The 23,459-nt window shown below is 36.9% G+C and overlaps 1 protein-coding gene across 5 annotated transcripts in view; it reads left to right on the plus strand.

The window, feature by feature from the left end:
* The first annotated feature begins 4,683 nt into the window (after nt 1-4,683).
* The window catches only part of LOC113225693 (phosphatidylinositol 4-phosphate 3-kinase C2 domain-containing subunit alpha), a 73,087-nt gene continuing 54,311 nt past the window's right edge, over nt 4,684-23,459 (plus strand). For 2 of the 5 annotated variants that reach the window (XM_026458075.1, XM_026458079.1), the window contains exons 1-6: nt 4,684-4,701; nt 4,814-4,946; nt 12,188-12,305; nt 14,685-14,801; nt 19,288-19,846; nt 21,969-22,116. In XM_026458075.1, the coding sequence (XP_026313860.1) occupies nt 4,838-4,946; nt 12,188-12,305; nt 14,685-14,801; nt 19,288-19,846; nt 21,969-22,116 (1,051 nt within the window). In that variant the 5' untranslated portion in view covers nt 4,684-4,701; nt 4,814-4,837. The remainder of the gene's footprint in view (nt 4,702-4,813; nt 4,947-12,187; nt 12,306-14,684; nt 14,802-19,287; nt 19,847-21,968; nt 22,117-23,459) is intronic. The other 3 variants (XM_026458080.1, XM_026458081.1, XM_026458076.1) reach the window with 3 other exon arrangements.

Consider the following 23,459-nt stretch of genomic DNA (forward strand, 5'->3'; position numbering starts at 1 on the left):
ATTTTTCTCTCAAAATTACTTTCGAGGTTATAAAATTTCCACCAAACGTTATTTCTGGAAAATCTCATTTCGGACTACTGATAGATAACCATTAATGAATAATAAATTAGTAATTTTGAATGCTCATAAGTTTTTGTGATGTATTTTTGTTTTGTAGGTGCTACTTTTCCTATAAAAAGATTTTTGTGTTTTAAGTGCGGTTTATCAATGATGCATTTATGTATATTAAGCGTGGGTCATGATCGACCCGGGTTATCAAAAATGATCGACCGACACAGGTCTACATTATACTTGAACAACACAAATTCGACGGATTCGCTCTGGGCCTTTTGGAGGGAAAAGTGTCGTTTTTATTTTGACATTCAATTATTTTGTGAAATCTAGTTTAAAGTGGAATAGGACAGTGCTATTTTGCCTTCATCGAAGATTAAAACGCGAAATTATACGAATCTCGAACTAAAATACCCGAATCGGCCCGTTCTAAGGAATCCCGAGTCAATCCAAGCTCGCCGCCCGCCTCAAATTGCCTATCCTCCTTGTGGCGGCCACATTTACAGAAACATAATTAAACGAAGACATGGCTCAAAGGACTTATATCCAAGCCAAAATTATTAAATAAAATAAAAAATCGACAGTATTCCCAAACTCCCGATTTTACGGGAAATTTAATGATTTTTCTCTCACCTCCATCCACCGGCACTTCCCTGCGCTACGCTATTTCGTTCTTCCGAATGTTACGTTAACATAATTGTATTACATAATTTAAAATAAATAGGAAATAAAAAAAGTAAAAGTCTCTATGAGGTAAAATATACAGGATCAAGAGGACGTCAAGCTTGACACTTAGGATTTATATTTAAATTCAACACCCAAAGTGCCACTTATCAAGTTTGATGAGCTCTTGACTACACATGCATAAAATAAGTAAAATGAGGTGTATATACATACATTTATATAAGTACCTATAACTTGAAGCACTCGATCTATCATGTCGAAGCACGTGACCGAGATATGAAGTTATGCGCTTCTTGATGGTCCGCATCAACTGGCGTGAGGTGCTAATGCGCAGGAGTACTGTCTCGTTTTTGTCTTTCTGCATCCAGTTGTAACGAAGCATGCGGCGGTAGCCCTAAGTACATCTTGAATGCATCGAGACGCCGTCTGGTTTCTTGTTTGATGGTCCATGCCTCGCTGTCGTACATAACAATTGGCCAGATGTAACACTGCAGGATGCTGACTCGAAGTTATATACATACAACGTTTATTTCACTTTTCAATTTCTAAAAAAAATTCAATCAGGGTTTTTATGTCCTGGTCTGAGTCTCTTGCCTCATTAACCCAAGTACGAAGATACCTGTATTTTCGGACGCGCATGGGATATTTACCATCCATTGACATAGTTGGATCTGGAGTCAGGATTTCGTTAAACTATCATGAGTTTAGTTTTTGAGATGTTCATGGTGAGGCCAGCATAAGAAGTACTTACAACAACAAAACGATTATTCTGAATATCAAACATTGTTGCTTTCATCATAATGCACCCATTCTGTCTATCATTGTTACAAAGATCCAAATGTGAAGTTATTGTCAGAGAAAACTAATTCAAGATGAAATCACATCCATTTTGTTACCGTAATCAAAGTGCAATTAAAGGAATACACGATGAAGTCTAAATAACTGTAATGGATTTTATTCAGAAGATAATTATTTACTTCGAAATTATAATTTCGTCACTACAAAATTGGATATCATTAAATATACGTTTTTATTACGGATTTGTTACGTTTGATGCCAATACAATACTTACTATTATTTTTCACAGCGATGTAAAATTATTAGGGTTCACAAAAATGGAAGAAAATTACTTTGCTACTCCGCAAACCCAGTGACGGTTATGTCGTGCAAAATAACTTAAAGCAAGGAAAATTAGTTGCATGGAAAAAACCAACTTTGCATGTTGCATTGGTGCATTTATATCAAGTTACGTGTGTAATTGTATTAAAGCAAAAAAATAATATTTGTCTTATGAATGCCTTAATTAGAGACAAAACTCCATTAACAAGCGTGTACAAATATGAAAGGTATGGATAATGGAATGGAAAATATAATGTTCTCATTACCACAAAAACTCCGCTGTTGACTTAAGAGTTACTTGAATGGATCTTTGTCTACCTATAGGTGTTTTTTCAAACTGGGACAGTATGAGGAGATCCGAGACCATAGGAGATACAATCAAACTGTCTTACGAACCATTAGTATAGTCAATTTTTTAGTCAAGCGTGAGTTGAACAACATTGACGATTTTTGAATGCTGATCGACTCAGTTTCTTGTAAGGATAATTTCATTGTATTAAAAGAAAAACATCGGGACAGCAGAAGTTGGTCAAATTTAATAAAATGTTTTTTATACAATTTGTTCAATATGACCTCCATCTTGCTGTATGGTACGGGGGTACATACGAGTTTACGTACCAACGCGTTTCACGTATAACAGTTAGGCCAATGTTAGTTTTAAATTTGAAATCTAAGTTTAACAATTTGATTCATAAAGTTCGTAATAGTATGGAGGGCACTGACCTAAATACCTACGCTATAATAGCTTACTAAATCTCACTAATGACACCAAGCTCACTACGAGGAAAAAGGAACCTAAGCACGCGCTCATAGAAGTGAAAACAAGGTTGCCCGCTGTGTGTAGTCGTGCGGAACCGAATGCGCAAGGGTTGTCTAAGGATTGTAATGTAAACGAAAGACTTGCTTGAGACTTTGAAATTACAATTATTTATTTAGTAAAGCGTTGGGAGAACGGTTGCCTCTCAATTGGAGATCGACGTTTCGATTTCCGGTTGGACTAATTTTCGAAATGAACTTTACTAAATTTGCTCTGGTCTGGGTGTTTCGGGTAGTGCCCCCACATGAATTTATTTACTTTAGTACAGGGAATTCTCTAGTTTGAGACCAGGTAATTGGCGTGGTAGTGTGGCCCTATAAGTTGTATTCTTTATTAAATATATAAAATTATTTTATGATTGTATTAGTATTCTTGATGGTTAGATATTAGATTAGTCTAATTTACGTACAGTCAATATCACGTTAAGCTTGACACTTTGAACTTTGGACCGTTCTTATCGTAAATGGCATAGAGTTGGATTTAATTCTTAAGTGTAAAGCTTGGCGTGCTCTTGACCCTGTACCACGGCACTATAAAAATTTATTAATAAAAGTTCTTACCTAGGTTGAAAACAAAGTAGAATGATAGAACACAGAAAGAAATTATTCAAAAGACGTTAGCTTGAATCTCGCTTACATGTAATCTCAGTACAGAGTACTAAAAAACCGACCCCAAAAGTCATTCATCCCCTAGTTTGTCACCCTTAGCTGTGCCATATATTTTCTTGAAATTTAAATAGGACCACTACTGAGGATCTCTTTCCAACAAAAAGAATCAACAAAATTAGTTCACAGATGTCGGAGTTACTAAATAACATACGTACAAAAGAACTTACAGTCGAATAGAGCACCTCTTCCTATTTTGGAGTCGGTTAATAATAATTAAGTTAAAATAATGATTTTAAAAAATCTCATAATTTGTTTATCAGTATCTACCAACTTAAATTATTAGGAATTGATGGCACAAAGAATCGAAAGATATTGTAGTCAAAACTCAAGATTAAGCACTTATCATAATTTTCTTCATCTTTCGGTAATGGAAAAATTATACTTTATTGTTCGGTTTCCTATTTTTACACCCTGAACATTAATTACGCGATTTTTCTTACGAAACATGCCGTACGACCATTCGAATGTGCACTTGCGCCGACGTCGGCGCACACAGCGGTAGGCACCCTTTGGAACTTATCGCGTGACCTTGAACCAGAGACAGAGCTCTGGTTCAGCTTGTGTATTTGACTTGGAATTCAATAATGGAACCCATTTTGAATTAGGAAGTTCAATTCGGATGTCGCTTGTGCACTAAAGCCGATTCGAATCCGAGAAAATACGAATATCGCCTGTACAACTAGAGGTAAAAAGATATATGTGATATTTCGGACCGTCATTTTTCGGAGTCGGTGCTGGGGGTCTACTCTCGATCTCCATCCGACATCCGTCCGAAACAATTACTGCCAAATAAGCAATACTTGACCAAATGAAAAGACGCGTGATGCGAATGAAGTTTCATACTGGATACTTGTCTTTTAATTTTGTCGAATATTACTTATTTGACAGTAATTGTTTCGGGCGAATGTCAGACGTAGATCGAGAATAGCCCCCCTGATACGTTTCGAACGTAGTGTGAAAACGCTTTTAAGGTCCAACTCTTCGCGAATGACGTAAATAATTTTTGACATATTGAATAACTTTAGAAAATAATTAATTATCTAATGAAACATATTTTCTTTTTAATCTAATTAAGAAAATACATTTTTGTTTTAAAGAGCATGTTTAGTTTTGTATAAACAACTCTCAAAGCTTTCATATTTCTCCCAATAATTTGAGTACATTTTTACCAAATTTTTATACTTTGGTTTGGTAACACTGATTCGAACATGAATGAAAGAAAGAAATGCCATTTGCTATTAGAGTGAAGCAGTAAATTTAGCTGTAAATTAATAAAAATCATGTGCAATTGACTTTTGTAACAAATATCGTATAATGTCGTGAAAATTTGGTAATTGAAGCATTATATTAACATACCGTTGGGTAAGATTTGTTACTGTAGCGGTTATTTTGTCTTGTTTTTACTTTGACGTTCTGTTTGCCGAAGTTTTTGTATCGTAGTTATTATTTCCCACGCTCATTTTCTGACTTGCAGATGATTAGCGAGAAATGACTGATAATGTCGGACTACGATCTGCAGTTTCAAGCGGACTTGGAGAAGGCTCAGGCTCTCAGTTTGGAAAGCCTTGCTCTGGAGCAGTTCCGCAGGCAGAAGATAGCAAATTCAGGTAATTGACGTAACTTTGTTTACCTAACGTCAGATATGATGATCCCACCAAGGTCTGCTGTTGAAATTCCACAATAATTAGATACCTAATTATTGTTCCTATGAATCTCGGCGTGTTTGTGAATTGGCATTGTATCCTGTTGCTATTCATACTTTTGAATCTGAATTATTGTGTAGTTCCATTCAGTCAAACTCAGATGGTCTTTATTTCATAGATAAAGAAATTACACTTGGCATTGTCATATTGATTAAACTGTACTGCTTATTCGTAAGGCAGATTCCCCTGAGAAGAATGAGCAAGAAACTCTAGGGTTGCTCTTTGCACATATGCAGAAGCTGTATAACCTTTGGTTGAAAGTTTACTATTTTTTTTTGGCTATTTTGGCTTCTGTCGATCGTAAGATACACGGTTTATGTCAAGATTGCTAGGAGTGCGGTCAAGCGACGATGATCGGTTGTATCATCCTATGGCCATATAGACCATATAGACAAAACACGAGTTTATTAGACTAACTACTTTGTAAGCAAAACATTAAAACTTGCTGGGTACATAATAAATGTTATAGACATATGTTATTTTATGCAATATGTTTAAATAGAATAAATAGTAGAGGAGGTTTAAAGGGAGAAAGAATACTATAAAAATTTGTAGGATGAGGGATAGAATCTGGAAAAAGATGTTTTAAACCTCTGTTATAGAAGTGTCTCCATTGCCCCCTAAATGAATTTGTGACTTTGTGAAGGTATTAATGTTATATCTGTCACTATGTTTCTTGAAAAAAATTGCTATTCTTGACATAAATTACATTTTCACAAATGTACTATGACACTTGTGTAAGAATGTTAATTTCTTTACACTTACTTCTCAAAGAAACTCTGGTGCACAAATTGTAACTTCCCCTAACTGCACTACTGTCAGTCTGTTCTGATTAATGATACTCAGTGGTGTATTTGCAGTCTTGGCTGCCCTAGGCCCCAGGCCATAGATATGTAACGTATCTGTATTGTAAAGTGATTTAGGAAGATTATTGTTACAAGATGCGGTGCAGTGCAACCCGCCATAATGTGCATGAGCCTTTAAAATATTTAGGCACTTTGAGTTATTTCTTGTTATCATTGAACTTTTGTCATGACTGGCCGCCCCTAAAATCTGGCTGGCAAATCTGCCACTGATAATACTGCTTCTCTAACAGCCCTTATATATGCCTAACTAGCTATTCCAAATGTGCTGGCATGATCATTGGTTGAAGATGAGTATCTTGGGTAGCATGACCCGCTTGTAAAACCAATAATCCTGGATTCTTAGAATAATAAGCTGAATAATTAATAATTATATACATAACAATAAATATGTAGTATTAATAAAAAATATTACCATTAAAATAATTAGATTCCTTACAAATATTATATTACCATTTGTAAGAAATATATATTTTATTATTACACTAAATGACAGGACGAACGAGTTGTGCACCCGACACCCTAAGACATAAGTTGACAAGTCCCATGTGCCTGTAATTTCGCCAGTACCCCTCCCTTCGAAACCGGAACGCGGTAACGCTCGCTTGGCGGCAGAAACAGATAAAGTGGCAGTACTTCCCTGGACTGGACTCTTTCATAATGAGCTCTATTGCTAAAAACACTGTTATAAGGTCTAAAGTAGTTGTTGTAAATATGAAATTATTTGTTGGCTAAAGTTGTTTCCTATCATTTACATGAGTAATCACTAGCTGAAATATTTTTTAAGTGTCTTTTTAGTAAGTGTTGGGTGTCAATATCGGCCTTGTGACGTCAATCCCTGTGGATTATTTTACTCTATCGTGTCGCCTCGTGGTGAGAGGCAAGACCTCACATAGGAGCACAGAATTTTAGCCCTTTTCGTCAACGGGTCACCCAGTGGTGGATTTGCAGTGATGCCATCCGTTCAGTAGTTTTTGAGTTTATCGCGATCAGACAGACGTAGTGATGTAGTGATTATACATTACATTATAGATATGTAACATATCTATAGTTTATACTGTATAAGTTGATGAGGCACTGGTGAGGCCCTCATCAAGTTAAACGCTCCTCGTAGAGTGCCTAGCTTCCCCATCGCCAAATCATTTGTTTTATCTAGTGGCCGAACTAATCTCGGAAGGTATGCCACCTTGAACAGACTCATGCAGTCATATAATGACTTGACTGTGACCAGCAACAGTGACATAGACATCTTTTATGTAGGGAACACTAAACAACTTATTCGCATGTGCAAGCAATTGTTTCTAACTTAAATCAAATTATTGCTGTAATTTTACATTTTTAATTGTTTTTTTTTATTATTGTTATTATTATTTTAGATTATTTTTTGTATCTCATTGACTTACTCTAAATGTTTAGTGCTGTATACACCTGTAGGGACTTGGCACCTTGTATATTTATTTCTAAGACTGTTTTGTGTTAAGTTGATGGTGTATCTTTAAATAAATATACACAAAAAGTACGAAAGTGATTTAGGAAGATCATTGTTATCCGTTGCAGTGCGGTCCGCCATTATGTGCGTCAGCCTTTAAAATATTTAGGTACTTTGAGTTAATGAATTTTTTGTCACGATTGGGCGCCCCTAAAATCTGGCCGCCTTAGGCCCGGGCCTACTGGGCCTTGGGGCAAATCCGCCACTGGGGTCACCCAACATAACATTTAGCTCCCCGACCTGCCAAATATTCCCTAATAGAAATTGGCTTCTTATAGTCGCATAATATGCCACATTCCGTCAAATGTAGCATACCTTCGAGTTTGTTACAAAATTGACACACAACGGAGACCACTCTTTTTATTAGATGATAAAACTTATTAAAGGGAAGGTGGACAGCGCGAAATCTAAAAGCTAACACCTAGGCTAGGCTAGGCTTTTGCGGTGTAGTTTAAATATGCTGTAAACTTTCACACATGAGTTCATATGTGAACACAGGAAACAAATTATGTACATTTAACTGCCTCCGTGACCGAACGGTTACCATGCCGGACTGCCACGCAGAGGTCCCAGGTTCGATTCCCGGGCCGGGAGAAATGTTTGTATGGCCTACATTTATTTCTCTCGTGAGTTTGGGTGTAATTTGTGGTAGTCTATATGTGTGTCCATGGCACCCGCGACACAGGGTTTCCCTAGTGCGGGGCTATGTTGAGTGTGTGCGTTATTTATTTATTTATTTATTTATTTATTTATTTATTATTATTTAAGGTCTATATACGAAATGTATTAAAAAACATTCACCATCACTTTAATCAGGTTGATTTCTTGGAACAAATTAAGCCAATATGGACTTGCTGTGACCTTAATAGATCTGTACACATAACGGTCTTGTTGTATAGTAATGAACCTTAATACCAAATAATAATAGCCATATTGCTTATGTTCATATTTATGGGACTATAAAAATAAGACGTCGTAGTCATATAGTTTGATCTACCACCTCGCAAGCAGAGGCCGCGGGCTCGAATTCGGGCTCGCACCTCTGGAGTTTGTTGGAATTTAATATAAATTTACATGAACTTCGTGATGAATCCTGTACGTCGAAGAAGGTTTACAACCCTCAGAAAATGTGTGATTTTCCCAACCCACGTTGGACCAACGTGGTGGACTATGGTATATATAAACCCTCGCCTGAGAGGAGACCCGTTCCTAGCTGTGGGACGTATAAATGGGTTAATGATAAACATAAGCGCCCAGTTACAGGAGGCGAAAGTTTACACGCGTCCGCCGCGGCGGCGGCAGTTACCACGCCTTCATGTATATGAATGGCCGATCTGAATTCTCTTTACTAGGCAACAACATTTAAATTCCTCTGAATAATACAACCGCGCGGGCCGCCGCGTAGACTAAATTCAAGTCAGTCTCGCCCGAGTGCCCAGGTTGCTCATTTAAGTTAAAACGTAAAAGCTAAACAATTAGAGCGTATTTTGCCATGACAGTTAGAAGCACGCGGTTGCTGCGCGGCGGTAACGCGGCGGTGGCCGCGCGGCTTGAGCGCGATGAAATCCGTGTCGAATTAGCTATTTTAAAGAAGTACTATCTTAGGTCGTAATGTAATTTTTCATTTTATTTGTATTTAGCTCTCTTAATCGTAATATATTATTTGTATTTTAGTAAGTAGTAAGCTAATTTAAGTACCGAGCTTGTTAGCTCATCGCTAGGTGGTTAAACCATTAAGTTTTTACCTAGCGTTAATGTAATAAAATAGTTAATGTTTTTGAAATTGAATAAATAAAAAAAAATAAAAAAAATAAATGCGCCCTGATAGTTATTGTACCAAACGGTTATAAACTGCTTATCAAGTGTTAATGGGTCAATAATATAACAATAATAATAGTAATAATAATAACGCACACACTCAACATAGCTTCGCACTAGGGTAACCCTGTGTCGCGGGTGCTACATGTACATATATACAACCACAACTGACATCCAAACTCACGAGAGAAATAAATGTAGGCCATACAAATATTTCTCCCGTAGCAGTCCGGCATGGTAACAGAGGCAATTTAAATAAACACTTATCGTCGTTTGTGGAGAACTGTAAATATCCTAATTACTTTGGAAAGGAACAAAATGCGATGAGTTTCAGACTATTTCAATGTCGAATCTAATGAGGCTGCAGATATCTAAGCTTTTAAGCTTTTTAGTAGCAGTAGAGAGAGCTCCTTGTGGAAGAGTTTGTCCAGGGAAATATTGCCACCTTACCTATTTCTGCCGCCAAGCAGTAATGTGAACGTAATCGCGTTCCGGTTTTGAAGGGTAAGAAATTACTGGCACATGGGACTTTTCAACTTATGTCTCAGGGTGATGGGCGCAGAGGCAGTGCACCTCAGATCATTGGGATTTAAAGCTCTGAGTGACACTGTAAATGTTTGGACAAGCGTGTAGCTTACGATCAGGCGCACGACTTGTGTGTCCCGTTACTTCATATTATAAAAAAAAAGCTCATACTAAGGGGCCAACGATGCAATAATGCCTCCCGAGAAATGGATGAGATGCCTCTACATTTCCTAAGCCAAAACCCTTTAATAGGCATACAAAAGTGATCCTTGCAGAAAATCCTAAACTCTCTCATCACTGTCATCAACATAGAGCCATAATTTAAAAAATGCTTTTACTTTGCAACGAGACACTCTCGACGATGCTTCAAATTGATAATAACTTTTTCAAATCACAGTGAAAACCCGGCAATGGCCGTAATGACGCTGTAATTTAACAAATTGTTTGCATTGACAATATCAATTTGAGAGGAAGCCGTGGTCATCAACCCCACTGAGTGTTTGGGTCATTGATTAACCGCGAATCACTTATCATTTATGGTTTTGCTTGCAAATAAAATCGTATTTCATTCGTTGTTTCCTCTATTTATATACCGAATAATTATATTACAACGAATGCTATAAGCAGTATTTAAAGTGATATGATATTGTTAACTCTGTCCCTTGTTTGTTTGCTAAAAGTGATATAATATTTTAATTATGTGGGATTTGGATTACTTTCTAACTCTGAATCGAGGTTAGTTTCTTCTTTATTTAGTGCCATAACTGTTGTGGAATCGCCCGAGAAGTGAAGTTAGTAAATGGATAAGGGGACGAACAGCTTGGTTTTTTATTGCTTCTCCCGATCGGAAGTTGCGTCGTCGAGGCATATAATATTGCGGATGGGCTACCCGATCGTATCAATTCCGATTTGAATTAAAATCAGGGCCCTGATCTTATAACTTGAAACCTTTGACCTAAAATTAGTGACAACTCTGTTAAATCTTCAAGAAGTTAATAAAATTCACCTATTAGGACTAACGATAGACTCGCACTTTAACTGGAAATATTACGTTGAAAAACTTAAAGCTATCGCAATTCACATATGCACTAGCTGTTCTAAAATCTAATTAAAACTTTAAAGCAGCGCTGACCGCCTACTACGTATACGCACACCCATGATTGCGGTACGGTGTTATGCTGTGGAGCCGCAGCACGAAGGCAAATGATGTATTTATCTTGCAAAAGAAGTGTCTGCGTATTCTGGTTAATATAGGCCAAAGAAACAGTTGCAAACCATCTTTCAAAAAGAACAAATTTTGACCGTTTCCTGCTTGTACGTATGTATATATTCGATGTTGTAAAGTTTGTGAGACGTAATTTAGCCGATTTTAAATTCCGACCTAGTTCTCGCCGCTACAACGTATTGGTACTTCCGAAACCAAGATTCGAATTATTTAGGAATAGCCCCTTCTAATAGAGCAGTTAAAATATATAATCAAATACCTCTGCGCATTAAAGATAAACAAAAAGATACATTTTTCTTTATTAAACTGAAAAAAATTCCTAATTGAAATGTTATTACTCAGTCAATGAATTTTTTGGTGATAAAGACATCTATTTAAATTATAAATGAGTATTTTACGATGTAATCCATGTAAATGAAAATAAAATTCCTAATTAAGTATAATGACCTAGAATTAATGTCGAATTGTTCGTATCTATTTATTTTAATTTTTAAATCATGTATTACTTAATGTCTTGTTAGTAATACAAATTATTATAAATTCAAATGTTAAATTGCAATGCCCGAACAGGGTCTATGTACTATCACTGTTAAAGTTATTAAGATCAATTTTACACAAATTGCAGCAATAATGAATAAATAAAATAAATCCGATCTACTAAAAATGTTATCATTGTTATACATTTTGAACAGTGTCAATGAATTAGTAAAGAATGTTTATGCTTTGGTTACATGTTTGTGTGCCATAACAGTACAAACAATGAGGGTGACATAGTGTGATATTTAAGCGATGTTGGCAACAAACAATAACAAGGCAATGCTTTATCATAATCAAAAATAAACTATTACTCAACTAATTTCAATGTCACTTTGTTAATTTATACACGTATAATTCTCAAATGCTTATAATAATTAGTAGCATATATCAAATAATTATTGATTGGCTTGATTCTTGTTAGTTTATCAACAGATAAAATTAACTTGGTGCATGCGAAATGTATCTCCCCAGCTACCATCAACGTATAATCAGGTGCTATAAAAATTGGTCGTATAGTAATGACATACAAAATAGTAATCAGTGTTTATCAACAACGACCAAACTGTGATATTCAGATGACACTTTATTGCCTGAATTGTATATTAGGTAATGGGTTATTGTATTTGTTCGTGTAACAAAAGATATTCATTGGATGTGTGTATATCGTTGGTTATCTTGGTATCGATAGATAATGGCGCAGGCGTTAGTACGCGTCAGCGCGAAGAGAAAGACGGGCCGCCGCCTGCGCTGCCACCACCCCCGCGGAGGCCATCACGTGGACGCCCAGCCGCCAACGACGCCTCCAGGTAGTTATTTACTTTTGTCAATGTCATGCAATAGGTGTTGCCATTATACTTCACAAATGCAATTACGGATCATGGTTTTTTAAACGAAATTTGTCATGACGTATTTGAATACCACGAACAGCAATACCAACCTCAGTTTGCATGGTGAATCTAAGTGCGCTCCCTCACCAAGAGCATTTGCCTGTAACGTAACACTTCAAATTCGAGCGTTACAGTATGCAACCTGTAATGATACAATTTGTAACGTCAATGCGCACCACTTGTGGCGACCGTATGCATCTCGCGACGCAGGCTCAGTGGCAGCGACGTGAACGCACCTGTACGTGGTATCGTTTTTTGCTTTCGGGGTCATATTTAAAAATGGGTTACCTGCCAGTAGTCCGAAATGACATTTGCCAGAATAACGTTTGGTCGAAAATTCATAACCTCGAAAGTAATTTTGAGAGGAAAATTTTTTTTCTTTTAAACCTAACTTAACCTAACCGAACCTAATCGTGACTTTACGATAAACATTCAACATGTCCTGAAAGAACAACTGTTTGGTAAGCGACACGCCTATCCATAACAGTTGCAGTGCCACTCAGAGCTTTAAATCGCAAAAATCTGTGGGGCACAGCCACTGCGCCAGTCACCTTGAGACATAAGTTGACAAGTTTCATATGCCTGTAATTTCACCAGCACAAAGTCGAATCTTGAAAAGTTACATCACGGGCGAATGCTCGTCGGTCAATGACGCACTATTGTAATGTAATGCTCAAAATCGAATCTTGGATTGTTGCGTTACAGGTGAGGTGAGGGAGCGCGTTAATATGGTTTCATTTCGACAAACGTACATTAGTACAGAAATTAAATTTAATTTGTATCCTCTTGTCATAAATCGGACAGTAAAAATAACCTAATGTGTCATTTCTGTCACTAGTTTACATAATATCCAGAACTGGTACTTGATAAAGAATTACATATAAAACTCGACTTTTTTATGACTTTATAGTTTTTAACTGACTTCAAAAAAAGGAGGAGGTTCTTAATTTGTCTTTGTGTATAAATATAATCTTGTTGAGTATTAACATAATCTGATAAATAAAAACGAGAATTTAATGTATCAAAGATTTTAAAACAATTTGATACTCACGGCTCCAACAAGTAAACATCGGTGGAAATTGTGGTGGAAAAAAGACCTGTACTTTGGCAAATTACCAAAGTACCTTAGCAGATTGGTTTTGTTTTTCCTACCTAAATACAACGCTGGCATTTGTGAGATATTTAATTTAAAGAATTATATGCAATAATATGACAGTTTTTTCAATTTTTCAGTGACAGTACATATTAGCAATACTCTAGGCACTTTGTAAAGTACTCATAACACACGCTATTCTGTTATAATGTAACAACTTAAATATTGTGTAAACAAAGACGAGGGTCAATTTTGTATGGAGTACCTTAATCCTTGTTAGTAACTGTATGGGCCAGGTGTAGTCCATACATGCACTGTAGTTGTAAGTTAGTTGTAGTAGTAGAGTAGCACGAAGAGAAAGATTGCTTGAAAGTTCAAAGTATATTTTCGTAATAAGTTACAAGTGTTAGGTGGCAAATCTTTCCTTAAGTAGTGTCTCTGTGGACAGTTGGTGACGTACTGAGTTAAAATTAAAGATTAATTAGTTATATAAAACAAAGAGCTGCGCGCGGCCTAAGTTGGTTGCCGCGTGCGCAGATTTGTACTTAAGTATGTATGGTGAGACCATACAGTAACCTTTTTCTCATTTCCGTGGACCGTGACCCCGTTGACGTTCTTCAACTCCTTTGAAAGCTACACGTAAATAATGACATGTATTTTTGTGTATATTTACATATTTATTTAATATCCGTAACATCTAGCAATAAGCAATTAGAAAGGTTGCACTTAACCCCACCTGCGACATGCTATAGCCTGTCTTTTTTGAAAACGGAGTAAAATGACATTTGTAGAGTTGCCAGTTTTCTTCAAATTTTAAATAGTTATGTGGTTCTTGTCGATAGATTGTGAAAGAAGATAAAATTTTGCCAAAAATGACTAAATTGTGAACGTTACGTTTTAATCATTACTAATTGCGTTATTGCCTTCTTTATTCTTATATTTACAGATCTTTAAAATATGTCTCCTCTTCGTATTTTTCATAAACAGTTCTAAATACATTATAATTATGTATATAAACTTACAAAAACTGACAATGACAATGAGGATGATTCAAATGAAACAAATTCGGCTATTTATTCCTTAACAGCAACCCTCGACTGCAATCACTAGCTGCTCGCTAGCGGGCAACACTTTTACTCAATTAATCATTTACTCCGTCTTCAAAAAAGACAGACTATAGTAAACATACATTTGGTTGTTTAAAGGTCGACTGGCGCAAGTCCTACCCGTGACGTCAGCAGTGATTTGATTTCCTTCTCCAGCCCCACCAGCAAGACAACGCCACAGGATCCTCATGCTTCGCTCAAGGAATATATCAACAAGTGAGTTGCAATGTTTTCAGTTCAATGAGCGTTTTTTTCAGCAGTTCGCAATCAAATTACTAAATGGCGGGTAAACAAACTTTCAAAAAGTATATTTTTTGAACAACCGGGTCATTTTACTGCATATAATTATTGTGAAATACAATACAATACAAAAATTCTTTAATGTACAAAATGGATATACTACAATTAAATAAAAATCTGTCGTAATTTTAGATTAATTAGGTAAGAATGGTGCATACAAGATACTATTTTTTTAAATTAGGTACTTTAAAAAAAATTGAACGCGTGAAACGTTGAAGATGTCAAGGCAAGTGTAATCGAGTCATAAAATATAATGTCAATATGTAAGTCATGTTATGGTCAAAAACGAACATTTACAATGTCTCTTAGGTATTTTTAGAAATTCGTATTTTTTTTCTACAATTTATTTCAAAGTTTTATGAATGAAATTTATATTATTTTATAACGTATATTTATATGGATATAAATTTTCAACCAGTCGCGTTTAAAAAATTTGCGAGTCCAATATGGCCATTGTTCTTTAGTTTTCGGGACACACAGATGTCGGCTGTGGAATGGTATAATCCATTTGTCGTATACAATAGCAAGGAGGAAGCAAAGCGCTTCTTGCACGAGGTCTTATCGTATCGATGGCATAATCTGTAATACTTGCCAAGAAATTTGCCGATTGTCGCCCAGAACGCGCCAGGCGTGTAGGAAAAGAATGGTACGTCGTGGGGTGGAGGTCCCTTTCGTGCACCATAGCAATAGAGATATATCAACGACATAAGGATCGGGGCATTCCGGCTTTTCCGGTGGACTGTAGACATGGTTGAAGTTCTGTCTATTTTCACATTTTATTTATTTATTGTGAATATATTTACACGGTATTACAGTTAAGAATTAAGGTAATTAGATATTTTTTCAACAAGCCTGTCCATAACAGTTGCACTGCGATTCAGATTTAAGTCGCAGAGATCTGAGGTGCACTGCCTCTGCGCCCATCACTCTGAGACATAAGTTGAAAAGTTCCATGTGCCAGTAATTTCTTACCCTTCAAAACTAGAACACCGTAATGCTCACATTACCGCATGGCGGCAGAAATAGGTTAGGTGGCAGTACTTCCCTAGACGAGGAGCTCTCTCTACTGCTACTAAAAAGCTTAGATACATGTATGGAATCTCAGTGAAAACCATCCTGGCTTCGGTTTTGCTATCTACAGCGATCATTAGACATTTAAATGGTCTCATCGCACTTGAGTCCTTGTTCCATGTTCCTTTCCAAAGTAATTAGGATATTTACAGTTCTCCACAAACCTCGACTTTTGGGAGAATCCTACCAGTGCACGAAGAGCTGCTTCAATTCTAGATTTAAAACAAAAATTACTTTTACTTGTTTTCTATGCGAAATATGATTGTTATGGTGAGGATTATAACCATATATCGACTGTTGAAAGGTAAAACCACAAAAGTGATATTTTCCACAAAAAGTCTTTTAATTTATATAGCTATGGTAAGAAAATCACTATGTTTCTGCACTTGGAACTCCATAACAAAAAAGCTATAAACTTAATAAGAATTTTATCTACAGAAAGATGGTGAATTTCTTACAAGTAGTACATAACTTGGAAATTTTTTGTGGAAATGTCACTTATGTGGTTTTATCTTTGAGCAGACGATATGTATTTATTTAAACTGCCTCCGTGGCCGAACGGTTACCATGCCGTACTGCAACGGGAGACATATTTGTAGGGCCTATATTTGTATATATAATATAATATTTGTAGGGTCATTTGTGGTTGTCTATATGTACATATAGCACCCGCGATGCAGAGTTTCCCTAGTGCGGAGCTATGTTGAGTGTGTGCGTTATTATTATTATATTATTGATAGACCCATTAACACTTGATAAGCAGTTTATAACCATTTGGTACAATAACTATCAGGGCGCATTTACTCGACACGAGTCTCATCGCGCTCACCCCGCGCGGCCGTATCCCATATCGATTAGATACATGTACACCAATTATCGTTGCTTAACATTTCTTTTTGTTGTATTCTTTGCATGTCACTTGATATCTTATCTCGGAAACCATTTGATAACTTTTATTTCATTTGATAATAGTGATAAAAACAGTTATTAGTGATATTGAATGCTAGTCAAGGAAAAATACCGAATGTTGATAAACTCTTGATTTGACGACCTGCATCCCGGTTCGATTCCAGGTAGTAATAATTTAGAAGATGAACTTTTCTTAATTGATTCTGGCTTGGGTGTTCTGGTGAGTGTTCTCTGAGTTAATTCAATTGTTCTGGTATTCATAGTACAGCGAATATATATACATTCCCTAGTTTGACCAGCCAATAAAGTTTAGCACATTCAGAAATAAACCTTAATGACAAACCTTTAGGTCTCTTGTCGCCAATGCTGCTACCTTACCTATTTCTGCCGCCAATAAGTAATGGGAGCATTACTGCGCTCCGTTTTAAAAGGCGAGGGTGCTGGTGAAATTACAGGTACATGGAACTTGTCAAATTATGTCTGAGGGTGACGGGCGCAGTGGCAGTGCCCCTCAGAGGGTTAACACAACTAGTATAGAATAACAATATCTCGCGTTTCTACGTCGCTGTCACGAAAGTCGCGCCCTGTCGTTCTAGTCCAACTGGAACCCAAAATACACAACGTAATTATTATTGGAAAGTTACGTATTGATGTATGGCTATCCATCTCGAGTCAAGGATCGACATTATGACTAATGTCAACAGATTTTATTAATAAATATTACTTGAGCACATCTACGATGACTCATTGCAAACGCGTCATTTCAGAGCTTAACACTTAACTGGGGCTCAAGATTGTGATGAAAGTCCTAATCAATCAAGTGGAGGATCTTAGTTGAGGTGGTAATAGAAGTAAGACGCTGATGATTGTAGTTTATCTCAAAATTTTAAGTAACAGTAGAGCTCCTTGTGAAAGAGTTCGTTGAAGGAAGACTGCCCTGCTTGTCATAAATAACACATTCGCATTTCGGAACTTTCGATGTATTGGCACCTAACGGTCACGGTAAAAAATTTCAATTACACTGATTTCACTTAACAATAAAACTGAAACTAATTTAGATAATAAAAAATCGATTAGATGAGGTTTGCAAATCTTGCTTCGCTGATCCCAGACATGTCAATAACTCAATATCGTTAAAAATGCCATTACATTACTTATGATAAGGATGGCAGATGCGATTAACGTGTTTGAAAGGTAAGGGTGCTAGTGAAATTACGGGCACATATGACTTGTCAACTTATGTCTCAGGGTGAAGGGCGCAGTGGCAATGACCCTCAGATCTTTGTGAATTATAGCTCTGAGTGGCATTGCAACTGTTATGGACAGGCGTGTCACTTACCACTACTACTGTCATCTGTATCATTAAAAAAAATCTTTGTTTCCTAAAAACCTCAATTTGGGGCTATTCAAGACTAGACAGGCTATGCGTTTTCTAATAAAGGCATGTTATCGGTCACATCGTCGCTTAACATTTTTTTATGAGAATGTTTGCATGTCATGGAACAAAAGTATTTTGTACCATGACATGCAACAAAGTTTTAGGCAAAAATGTCTAATAACAATTATTCATCATAATAGTGAGATGTATATATAAAAAAAATAGTTATTTGTAGAAAAATGCCCTAAGTCCCGAAATTCCATTTTCGACCCGCTGTACGCCACTTTGCGCTGGCGCTATATGGCACTTAATATAGGCATGTTTAAATGATCATTTGAAATTTGCAAAAGCAGCATATAAAAAATCTTTTTTAAGATTCATCCTTTTTTTCTGAGACATAAAATAAATCAAATTAATCGATATTTTCATCTGTTCTGAGCTAAGCAACCAATGCTTGATTTCTATAAATTAACTTTGATAGCTTTATCACCTCAAAACTAAGACAAATGAGAAAATAAAATTTAAAACTATACTTATTTTTAAAACTAAGTGAATGTTGATTATATTTGTGTAGTAATATTATATTAATTATAATTTGACCTAAAACATGTTATCGGAAACGCAAGCAAGTTGGCTTCTGGCACTTGTCGGCTGTTGTTGCGACACGCCTGCTTCGCTCGCTCTGCTCGTGCTGCTTTTTCATATACTAATCTAACCTACTAAATGGAGGGCGCAATCAAGCAACCAAGACTTATCAATATTAAAATATATACTGGTTATAAATGGCATCAATCGTTAAAAGAAAAGATCAATAATAAAAAAAGATGATCAAATAATAATTTAATATGCTTAAGCATAATAATAGTGTTACCTTGAATGTTTATAATTTACCCGTAGATCAATAAATATAGACAAAATTTTTTTTAATAAAATAATCTAATTTTTTCAATAAAGTCTGGTGCCATTAAATTTTGTTATTTTATTAGTTTGATATTAAGACAGTTTTGTTATTCATTGTAACTTAGCGCACGTTTGTCTTTCCAGGTTGGGTCAACAGACAGAAGATTTAACTCTTAGCACAACAGAACAACCCCCTGCCACAATGAACAACCAGAACTACAATCAACGGCCAGGGTACCCCTATACCCCCCCTTACGGCTACCAATACCCACCTCCATACATGCCAACTCCCTACCCGCCCGGACCGTCGTACCCCATGCCTCCGCCCGGTACTAACTACCCGTATTACCCGCAGCCCATGCCTGGAGCGCCTGAACCCAGTCCTTACCGCTCTATGTATGGAAGAGTGCCTTACAACCAAACTAGAATGGCAACGCCGAGTCCTTACGTCCGCCACCAGTCTCCAGCCCCAGCTTACAACTACTCGACAACGAATATGATCGCGCGGCCAACGCGACCGTTGTACCCTTCACTTGGAGCGATACAGAATGTACAGAATCAAATGCACCCGTACCCGCCGGCTTCTACAACGCACCATGTCTATGTGACCAATAACAATAATACTCATACCGCGGTTAAGACAGAGCCTTCGAGGGATAGCGTTGAAAGCAACGCGTCGAAACAATCAGAAGTTAGTAATGGGGTGAGTTTTAAAACAATTTTTGTTAATGTCTTGAGCATTCAAAAGCCCTGATATCTGCCTACAGTGCCAAACATTGTAGAGAAGCTCTGTATTTGGACAGGAATGGCATAAGAATCCTCACTAGAGCCTTAACAGGGCATTGTAGCTTAAAAAGCACATGCCAAATATGTAGAAATGTAGATTCTGCCACAAGGCGGAAGAAACTCCTGTTCATCTACTCACCCAATGCTACCCCCTGATAGGCTTACGAAGTTCCGTACTGGGAAAGCACGTGCCACAACCAGAGGACATTAAATCTGTCGGAGCCAGTACAGTCCTTCAGTTCTTCAATGTTGTCGGCCTTGACTGTGCACTGTAATTAGTGGTGGTCACAATAGATCAGTCAAAGGTCGCAGTGATGAGGGGATGCATAGGCCCTGAATGAAGCCACCCCTTATAATAATATAACGTCATTGGGTAACAAAGGTGTTTAAACTTAAATTTCCATTCAACATAATACTGTCGCTGTTTTAGCTTTGTGGGAGAAAGGTGGCTTCTCCATTGACATGTCTACGGTTTGAATCCCCGTGGCGATATGCCTACGTTTGACATTTATTTCTGATTTACTTAAATTTATGAATATATAGTAGTAATATTTTTAACAACGAAGGAAAACATCACTTGTGTCAAAAGGGCTTACAGATACATGATCAAACAAAACAAGTAAATTTGTATTCAACATCGTATTTTTTGTCGATCTACAACATATGTGATCAACGGTGACCGGAATTGAGAGGTTGATTTGGCTAAACCAAAGAATAACGTGGACATTTCGAGTTCTTAGGTTTTCGCGATTGTTACACATAGGAAATGAAACTATTTTTCCGGATTTAAATCGCGTATATTTGTTTTTTCAAACAAACCGACGTCAACCGTGACCATGGGACCTGTAAAGGGCCCGAAACGTCGGTTTGTTTGAAAAAACAAATATACGCGATTTAAATCCGGAAAAATAGTTTCATTTCCTAAACGTGGACATTCCTTTCCATAAATCCCGGGACTTCTCGGACGCTGATTATAATTGAACATGCATATTATTTATTGAAATTTGAGTACATTGACGACTAATTATTATTTCCTATTAAGTATTTGCTACAAATTATTGTCTCAAAAAATAATATTGCAGTTATGTTTCTATAGGTAATTTGACGTTTTAAATACTATAACAATTAAAAAGTACACACGAGACATCCTATATCTTGGGATGTTTGGAAAACAAAACAGTAAAGACATTGAAGACAACAATACCTTTAGCATTGATGACGAAATAGGTATGTCCATACTAAGAAAACGTTCATATTTTAGGTAAATTAACTTCCTCGATTCTGATCACTGCTGATCAGACAAAATCGAGTAAATGTGTAAGAAGCAGACATCCGAAGAAGGTTACAACCCTTGGAAAACGTGAGTGGACTGTACGCCAACCCGAGCTAGCCTTGAGATAGCATAGCGTACTGTGGCCTAAACCCTTAGACCCGACCCGTGCCGGCGGACGTATAAATAATCTAATAACAATACATTTATTTCAAGTGTCAATAGAGTCATTAGTGTTAGTATTACAAAGATGTGCATTTATTCTATTGGTAGTAAAAGTTAAGATTTAATTATATATTTGGCCGCGTGTAGTCTACAACAGTGTTTAATATAGGGTATTCATCTTCTGAACCGGAGAGTGGAGTTGGGACTGGCCCGAACACGGTGTACACGCGCACCTCTTACGCAAAGTGGCATCAAAACCATCCTTTCTTTATAATATCAAGTGATGGGACAAATAAGTCGTGCGCTTGGTTGTAAGCTACACATCTGTCCACAACAGTTGCAGTGCCACTCAGAGCTTTAAATAACAAAGATCCCAGTCACCATGAGACATAAGTTCACAAGTCCCATGTGTCTGTAATTTCACCAGCACCGTCACCCTTCGAAACTAAAACGGAGTAATGCTCACATTGCTGCTCGGCGGTAGAAATTTTTCCACAAAGAGGTCTGCAGCTCTACTGCTGCGTTATGATAATATTGACACGGGATAATCTCATGCGATTTCATCATATACGTAAAGTTTGAAATAAGCGATGTATTTTTGCAGTCAACCGAGTCGAACGACACCTTGGGTAGTCTACCGACGTCCATGAATCTGATCGACTTCGGAGGTAGGAGCAAAAGCGGACCAGGTAGCGTAAGAGTCAGTGTACTTGAAGCGTTTGATCCGCTACTAACTGAATCAAACGACGTTGGTGAGTGGTTTGTGTGTCTTCATTTTCTGCTAATGAGTGCTGGAAAGAGTATAATACTATCCTCAGAACGAAAAAGGGCACAACTAACTAACTTTTTTATCAAAATTGAGTTGCTTACATATTCGGAATCAGGAAAAAACCAATCTACCTATTTTGTTGTAGAAAATACGTCAGTAATTTTATTGTTGAATATACTGCGAACTCAACGGGCAACCATAGAGTATATAACCAGAAATAGACCCGAATATCATTTAATTTGTTAGGAAACTATTCTGCCGTATCATTATGGTGACAACTGCGCTCCGATTGGCCATTCACTTCAAATCGACCAGTTTAACTTGAGCTTTGCTATAGTGGAAAAAAAAAAAAAATATATATATATATGTATGCACTGAAATTACAAATTAGAAGGCTGGAATAGTACAGCGCCAACAACTGACCTGTGTGTGCATCTCCGTATATGCTAAAAATATTCTGTATTTATTGTAATAAAGATAATATCTCTAATGGCGTGCTGTTCCATTCGGTGGTGTGGGGAAAAGCAGCAAAACATCTAATTACAAAACAAACGGAATCAAATTTCATCGTTAATTAAATATTAGAGATGTAATTTTGCAATTTTCGTCCATTATAGCGAAGCTCAAGTTAACTGGTCGATTTGAAGTGAAATTTCGTCAGACACCCATTGACGACACTCGTCAATTGTTTCGAATTGGGGCTGGCCAATCGGAGCGCAGTTGTCACAGTAATGATACGGCAAAATAGTTTTCAAACAAATTAAATGATATTTCGTCTCTATTTCTGGTTATATACTCGATACCATTTAGTTATTTAAAGATGTGGTTATATAGTGAAGTAGCTATGGACAAATAAATTAGTATTTTATAAAGTATCTTTCCAGCACTCATTGGTTCTTCTAAAAAACCAAGTACGTATCAAGGTGTTTTATTAGTTAACAGTCCATCATTTTCATTGTATCACTTTCACTTCGATCCATTTGTTTGTAACTCGCAATCTAGTGTTCAGTATTACGACACTGAGTGCCTAAGTACGTCGTTCACTTGCAAATATGTTTAGCCGATAAATAAAAACAGAGAATAAAATATTTCATCACCAATGTTCTTCTAGCGGGGGCATTTATATTTTTTTTTAAACCACAACAATCACCTGCAGGGCTAGCACGACAGTGCTCGACTTGCCCGAGAGCGACCTAGAAGCGCGGGATATTACTTGTTTCTCTGCGAGAATAGCAGTATCTCGCGCTTTATGTTATGCTAGCCCTGCTGGTCTCAAACTAGGGAATCCCTGTACTATGAGTTCCAGAGCAACGGAATTCACTCCCA

Source organism: Hyposmocoma kahamanoa, unplaced genomic scaffold (assembly GCF_003589595.1).
Source record: "Hyposmocoma kahamanoa isolate Upper Pololo Valley unplaced genomic scaffold, ASM358959v1 169, whole genome shotgun sequence".
NCBI classification, from domain to species: domain Eukaryota; kingdom Metazoa; phylum Arthropoda; class Insecta; order Lepidoptera; family Cosmopterigidae; genus Hyposmocoma; species Hyposmocoma kahamanoa.